This window comes from Wolffia australiana, chromosome 4, assembly GCF_029677425.1.
Source record: "Wolffia australiana isolate 7733 chromosome 4, ASM2967742v1".
NCBI classification, from domain to species: Eukaryota; Viridiplantae; Streptophyta; class Magnoliopsida; order Alismatales; family Araceae; genus Wolffia; species Wolffia australiana.
This window is the reverse complement of record NC_135838.1, coordinates 5,860,001-5,867,668: the sequence shown is the minus strand read 5'-3', so window position 1 is coordinate 5,867,668 and position 7,668 is coordinate 5,860,001. Positions and strand designations below refer to the sequence as shown.

General features: G+C 32.2%; 1 protein-coding gene across 2 annotated transcripts in view; it reads right to left on the bottom strand.

Annotated features, from left to right (window-relative positions):
- Positions 1 to 4,822: 4,822 nt before the first annotated feature.
- LOC144701716 (Ankyrin repeat family protein) overlaps positions 4,823 to 7,668 on the bottom strand; it is a 4,332-nt gene continuing 1,486 nt past the window's right edge. Inside the window, exons 4-11 of one of the 2 annotated variants that reach the window (XM_078573461.1) lie at positions 7,602 to 7,668; positions 7,408 to 7,523; positions 7,218 to 7,299; positions 7,077 to 7,136; positions 6,949 to 6,999; positions 6,744 to 6,822; positions 5,532 to 5,600; positions 4,823 to 5,056 (exon numbers count right to left, since the gene is read on the bottom strand). The exon at positions 7,602 to 7,668 is cut by the window's right edge and continues 138 nt beyond it. In XM_078573461.1, coding sequence (XP_078429587.1) covers positions 5,533 to 5,600; positions 6,744 to 6,822; positions 6,949 to 6,999; positions 7,077 to 7,136; positions 7,218 to 7,299; positions 7,408 to 7,523; positions 7,602 to 7,668 — 523 coding nt within the window. In that variant the 3' untranslated portion in view covers positions 4,823 to 5,056; position 5,532. Of the gene's footprint in view, positions 5,066 to 5,531; positions 5,601 to 6,743; positions 6,823 to 6,948; positions 7,000 to 7,076; positions 7,137 to 7,217; positions 7,300 to 7,407; positions 7,524 to 7,601 lie in introns of both variants that reach the window. The other variant, XM_078573460.1, reaches the window with a different exon arrangement.

Sequence of the window (7,668 nt, the reverse complement as noted above, 5' to 3'; positions counted from 1 at the left end):
GGACCACATCACTTGAGAATTTCCATGTAAATAATTATATTTTAAAATCGGATCCAAATGACAAGCATGACAATTTATTTTTTAAGGTCATATCCTAAAATTCAATAAGATAGATATTTTTAATATTTTTCATAAAAATAAAGATGCATAGAACATAAAGTTTGGGTATTCATAAAACCGAAATATAAATGTTCGATTCGACAAAAGCTTAGATACTCAAGAATTCAATTAAAGTCACATTTTTAATTGGAAAATATTTTATAGTGGGGGGGCTATATGGGGTGAATTAAGTGTTGTATCTATAATATACACATTTAAATTTTAAATTTTAAATATATTTACTAAATATTAGTTTATAATTTATTTTACCATCTTCTCATTATATTGCTTAATAGAAATTATATAATACTAAAATTGTATAAATATCATGATTATTTTTGTCCCTAACTTCAAGGCTTCATCTTTATTTAAACCTTAATTGATAGATTAAATTATAAATGTTGGTTTGGCTCAGTGATGAAATCATCTTATCAACATGATTAACATATCCGTCATCAATAAGGTTTCATCCAAATTTAGAGCCATCAGCAATGATAATTTTGTAATAATTACAAAAAAAATATATTACTCAAAATAAATGTTTTTGAATATTGATTACTCTATTAACGTTTTCTTAATTTTGAAAAGTGGATGTGTCATACAATAAAATATCAAATAATAAGATATAGACCTACTTACCCGTCTCAAAAAATATTTTTTAAAACTAATATTTGTAAATGAGCTTAGATGATTTGATATATTTATGAAACGTGTAGTCTCTTCTTTCATCGAGGATCAGATAGATGAAAACCTAACTAGGAGGAGTAAAATTTTCTATACTTGGTTTTAAATAAGTGTTAATATTAATTATTATATAATATTAATGTTAATAACTTAAATATATTTATATACAACAGGAACCAAAAACCTTATGATTATGATGAAGTCCTGGTATGAACATATGAAAAGTATCTGTTTATGTATACCTTATTGTGGAATGAACATGGAAATTTTAGACCATGTTGGAAACAAAAAAATATGAATACTTGAATGTTAGATTTATTTAATTTCATTCAGTGGTGTAAAAGTTACAGGAATTTGACATGTTAGTGACATGGAGAAATAACATTTATATATGCCCTGATATAGAGGAATTGTTTTGGGGAAAATCAGGTTACTATAGATCTTCAGGTCAAGAAGTTACAATTTTGATTATTGCATTATTCAAACATAAAAAATGAACTGATACAGCTGTAATAGGAAATCAAGTTGATGCTCGATAAGATTAGTCCCTTATTCTAAAGAACAAGCAAAGAGCTGAATTTTTAGTTATGACTGTGTTTTGAAAAAATCCGAAGGATCTCTTGTAGTCTCCTTCCAATGGATGTTAAACTTAAAATATGATAGTGTCCAAACATAGTGAGTAAATGGAGACATAGAAGGTCAGTTATGTGTAAAGCCGTAGAGAAAAGTTAGGTATCTTCTTTTCATACCTGACATAAGGAGTAGCAGCAAATAGATGTAAAAAATCTTCAGTGAGGTTCATCGTACTACTTACTGAAAATTTTATCCTGGAACTAAATATGCATAAAAGTATTTGTGACTATAAAGTACGACATGTCGGCTTTTAAAACCAAGATATGTGGAAAGACAGTAAAACTTTTAGTTTCATAATTTAATGGAGTACAATGAAAACATAAAAAAATCTTGCATAAAGGTACTATGCAAAAAGTTTAAGAAATTCATTTTTAATATATCAATTTAAAAGTTGAATTGATTTTGAATGAAGGTTGGTAAGTTGATGTTAAATTTCACCATTTGAAATTGAACTGAGCCCTTTGCTTAGATGATGATCCCAAAAACCAGTCATAAAAGATATATGTTTTTGAGCCATTCCTTGCACAGTTTTACTGATCTTGCCTTTATTTTGGTGTAAGTTATATGTTCATGCATATATTTTTTCGTTTGATTAAAAAAACACTTTTTAATAAATTTCCTACATTATTTTTCATGCCCTTAAATCCTCATTTAGAACATGCTTCACGATTATTACCTTTAAGGGACTTAATATTCCACTCAAGCCAGCTGCAGGCAGGCAAGTGCAAGACCACTCAAGACCACCCATAGCCAAGAAGTGCTCCTCGCAGGCAGCACTACCTGAAACACAAAAACAAGGAGGAAAAAGGAGGCCCGTCGAACTCACAACGAGCCCACATAGGACCACAATAGTCAAGCCCATCCAAGGGCTGCAGCGAGGATTAATATTTGTACTTCCCTCCTTCATTAATCTATATGTAATTAAATAATCCCTTATTAATCCTATCATAACCCTTATTGATTTATCTTTATTCTTATCTCATATTCCATTAAACTAGAATAACAATTTTCACTATTTACCTGAATCTAGTATGCCTTTACTTAGCTTACGTATCTCTTTTACCTTACCTATGACCTGATCTTAATTAAATTAAATAGTCTGCTAAGTATATAATTAACTACTTATATTGTCCCTATTAATATCTGAGTGCCTTATCTCACTTACACATTAGTTAATTTTTTTATAAACAACTTTTCCACTACCTATATCAATACCTGTCTTTAACATAGATCATTTCTTACTATCTAATTTTCTTCATTTCTCTCAACTCTGACTACCTTTTTCCTTACGATTTATCCAGTTACCTTTCACTAGCATTTCCATATTACCTTATCCCATGGCATACTCAACTATTAGATATCTCTCTATATGCCACTCCCTGTGGACACTACCTTCCTTGATTCAAAACTTTATTTGATTTAGGAAAATAAATTTACCATGATATTCGAATTTCCCTCAATCATTAGACTAGTTTTAACTAAAGCTGGCTTGTCCTGCAAATTAAACTTCTTAACAATTTTTGTATGAAAAATTCAAGATAGTTTTAATTTGTTACTCATTTGTAACTTAATAAAAAACTGAATAAATAAATCATGATACATATTTTCACTGAAAATATTTAATTAAGATTTTTTGTTGATCATGCATGTAAAATGTTATTTTATATATCATTAATTTAATGTTTCTAATACCATCAAATTAAATGAACAAGATGATGATGGTCTTGATATGAATCGTTTATTTAACAAAAAAACTATAAATTTCTAGTAACAAAAATATAATGGGAGATAAATATTTACAGATGATCAATAAAGGAAAGAAGTCTTACCCCTTAAGGAATTAAAGCGTGCCATGATTCTTAAAATCCAGATTACAAGTCAGAAAAAAGACACAAAATAAATTAAAGGGTAAATATTTCAAGTCCACGCAATCGCTACTGAATTTCGTACAACTAAAGATGGCTACTATATTTATTATAAAATATAACATCTTGACTGAATGGGCAACTCCATCAAAGCTTCAATCAATAAATTTAATAGTCTTAAAACTTATTTCTAATATTTTACGCCAGTCTTCTATTAATAATGAATAAAATATATGAAATTGAAGAATTTATGGTCCTAACTTAAAGTCATTGGTTGAACTGGTAGGTTTTGATGTACCCATGAAATATGGAAAGACCGATTTAGAGATTATAGGTCAAGACAACAATGAAAATTTTATCTCCTTATTTAGAAAGACTTCGTATGAATAAAGATGATACGTAGCACATTCCTTAAAGAGTCTTTGTCACTGATGAAAAGGGGAGAGGTGCGTAGGAACAATAGAATTATTTTTTTTGTACTAGAATATCATCTCATACTAGAATATCTATACCAGAAGGAAAATGTGCATACGGATGTAAAGATATCTATAAGGTAAATCAAGTAAAGAAGATTAATCATGTACAAGTGATAAAATTATATTATTACACTATAATTTTTATATCTTGACCAAATTAGCCACAAGAGAATTAGCAACTTTTTATTTCAAGTACACATGCTAATTTGTATTACTTTTTGTTCTAGTTAATTGACAATTACATTAAAAGTTTCCAAGGAAATACATTGAATAAATAGTGATAAAATGAAGCTATTCTTCTTTACTCTAACCTAATGTAAACACCGTTGAAAGCTAAAGGATGGTATGAAGATGATAAGTTGCCTGAAGCCACTGACTAATAGGGTTTTAAAGGGTAATAGGAAAATTGAGGTACTTGACTCGTACCACACCAGAGCTTCTAACTACATGCATTTTATAAGCAGGTTTATGAAATCTTTGATATTCACACATTGGATAGCATTATGATTCTATGATGAGAGAGAGGGTCATGGAACGTGGGGCTCTTGTTTTAGAAGAGGCAAACTGAAGCAGAGTAGTAATGATTTATTATCAATCCCCACATTACAGATGAGAGAGAAATAAAGAGCACATCATCTGACTATTAAAATTAAATATGTTTGTCTGGATATTTAAACCACTACAACAAGCATGCACCTTTATATCGTGGAGGCTTTCTGACTGTATTCAAAGTATTGAACTTTACACCTCATCTTCTAATGTCACTGTCATTGAATAACGAAGATATTTACTTCCAACTACACCTAATTAATTAAAAATCAAACTTTTTAGATCAACCTTCATTTATTCTTTTGACATGTTTTGGTTCCTAACCATAGGTTCACCAAAGTGAAAAGGGTTTGACTACTGATGAACTTGGCCATTTAAAGCTTCATATAGTTTGATTATTAATCATGCCACGTAACCTATCATTTCCAATAAAATCCCTTAAATCTATAATCTTAAGTTAAGATTCTTCATCAAATTAATTCATAAAAGCAATTGAATGGAGAGGTAAAAGAAGCCTTTAGTGAAATGATTCAGAGATTTATATTACTGGATAGTGCTTCTTCCATTATTCCATGAAATATCCATTCTAAAGAGAAATGACATTCACAAGGTTTTAAGTAGAAATACCACCTTGTCAGGAACATAATAGGATACTCTATCATCAAGCTTCCACGTGGTTGACTTCCAAGCCAAGATAAAAAAATCCCACTCAACTTCTTTAGTGATTTTGATGATAATGAGATATATGACCTGCAGTTTCTACAAGTGGAAAACGTTATGTCAGAAAAAAACAACCGTATCCAAACAGATATATCAAAGGAAAATCCAATCCTTTAAATGGTCCTTGATTTCTTTTGACCTCTTTCAATGATGTTTGTATGAAAAAACCCAAAATTATCGGTCAAGGATGAAAAAACTGGCTTAATTAATGCAGGAGATAGTGGGAACATGAAAAGAAGGCCAGTCCTTTTAATACTTGTTGATCAACTAAATAAGTCTACCTTGATGATCCTGGAATGAATCAATGCGTGATCAATTAGGATCATGTCAACCAATTGTCGGATGGATCAGACAATCCAATAGATCATTGATACATGATCACGATCAACATAGTTAAGTCAGTGAATATGCAGTGATAATTAAAGGACGAATCTTAATTTTATACTGAACCGGACTGGTTTTTTGTAGTTAATTACAATGAAAAGGAAAAGAGGTAATTTCAAACCTCACGAGCCCATCCTCTGGCGAATTTTGTACTGCAGCATGGCAGGAGCACAATCCAAAGGTGTCTCCCCTGAAAGAATAAGCCCATTACCAAGTAAAACTTATATATAAAAGTTCAGATTTTTAGGGCATGGTAAACTCATCCAAATAAGACAATCTTAATCTCGTTTCCAGAATTTCTGTATGTGGAGAATCAAGTATGACACGAAGTACCCAGAATTTCAGTCTCTCCTATCATAATAAGCAGAGTGGTTATTACAGAGAACAAGCACCAGTAACATGGGCATGTCCTTAGGGGCTTTTGAAAACCCCCCAAGTTTATTGAGTCATGGTCTTAGAATCGGCAAAAAAATTTTATCTGGATAAAATAATATAATAACAAGAAAAACGAGGGAAAAAAACCTCAAATTCATAACGGCACTGAGAAATCTTAAACTATCGAGTTAAAGAGACAATGTAAACATTTCTATAATACAATATCATTCATGGAAGTATAAAGCTATGACTGTGTTGTTGTCTTCAACATCATTATCATTCATCCAAGCCAAAATATGGATGAAGAAGATGATGTCAATATTTGAGGACAATGAAAATGACTTAGTTATCATATTGAGGACAGTGGCAATGATGATAGGTTCAAATAACTCACCATCCAACCATTATGGCGATGTCATCATCAACATCATTCTTCGCCCAAGTCATCCGTGGATAATGAGGACGACGAAAATTTCGTCACCCCCCTGACATTAAACGATTCTTCTCAAAACAATATCAAAGGAAGAAAAGAAGACACATGCGACCCCGCACGTGCAGATCCAGTATAAATAAGAAAGGAGCGGGAAAAGCTTCATTCAAGATTTCAGTTGCCAAGATTGGCAAGGGGGCTGAGGGAGCAGGATAGAGCCAGCCAATCAGAGGGGAGAGCTCCAGGAGATCTCCATTTGAACTACCTACTTCATCTAGTGTTTTTCTTTCTCTTCTTCTTATTCCCCTTCATTCCGAGGGCAACATTGTGGAGTTTTGGTTGCATTATATCGAAGGACATGGATCTTTCCTGAGGCAAATGGATTGGATCTATATCACCCCCACCCCTTACACTGGCTCCAGATGCAGTATAACACCAATTGGAGATTAATAAGTTACGGTTATTTGTAGTATTAGAACACTGCATAATACCAAAAATGATACTTTTTAAACGAAAATCCCAGATTACCTTGTGCATTTTTGTACTGAAGGCTTGCTCCCCGGTCCAAGAGAATAAAGGAAATTTCAGTCTGATTGAAGACCGCAGCCTGGATGCAAAATAATTCTCAACCAATAAGACAAAACAAATGCAAGAAATATAATTACACTCTAATAACCCATGAAAGATTAATTGAAAAAAAAACTGGGAAATTCTGAGGGGACTTTGGACGTACCAAGTGAAGCAAGGACATACCCTGCTTGTCACGGTAGTTTGGATCTACACCCTATTTATTACCAGATTACAACATGGAGATGATCAGATATTATTGAAAAAAGATTCAGAGAAAGGGCTGAATGCTACTTCGTCTAGTAGCTTCTTCACGGCTTTCGCATCACCATATTTGATGGCTTCTCTCAGACCCTGGTTATCATAAACAAGAGCAGACGTCTCAAAAAATATAGACAGCTTAGTAATCTCCAATGCCTTGATGATGTTACTTACTTCGCCATTGACTTCATACCTCCTAAGATCTTGGTTTTCGACACTTCTTGAATGTTGGTTCATATTGAAAAACATCCTCTTTCTTATTTGAAAAAAAAAAATCAGAAACCATAAAATCCTATTTAAACATCCATGAAAATCCCTAATTCATAAATAAAATATTTTTTTAAAAGGTTGAGGCAACAGCTACCTTGGCTGGTTGCTGGAGGATGCAGCATTCTTGGCGAGAGATCCTGATACTTTCTCATCACATGTCTTCACTGGCCTAGGGTTTGATCGAACATGAGGAGGATCTGACATTTTAACCTGTCGCAATTGTGTGAAAAGTAGGAAGATGACAACTAAAAGAAATGAAATAGAGGATATTTCAATTCAAAATGGCACCTCTGCTGAAACATCAGGAGGAACAGTTGCACATATGCAGAGAGGCATTCCACAGTTGCATTCTTTA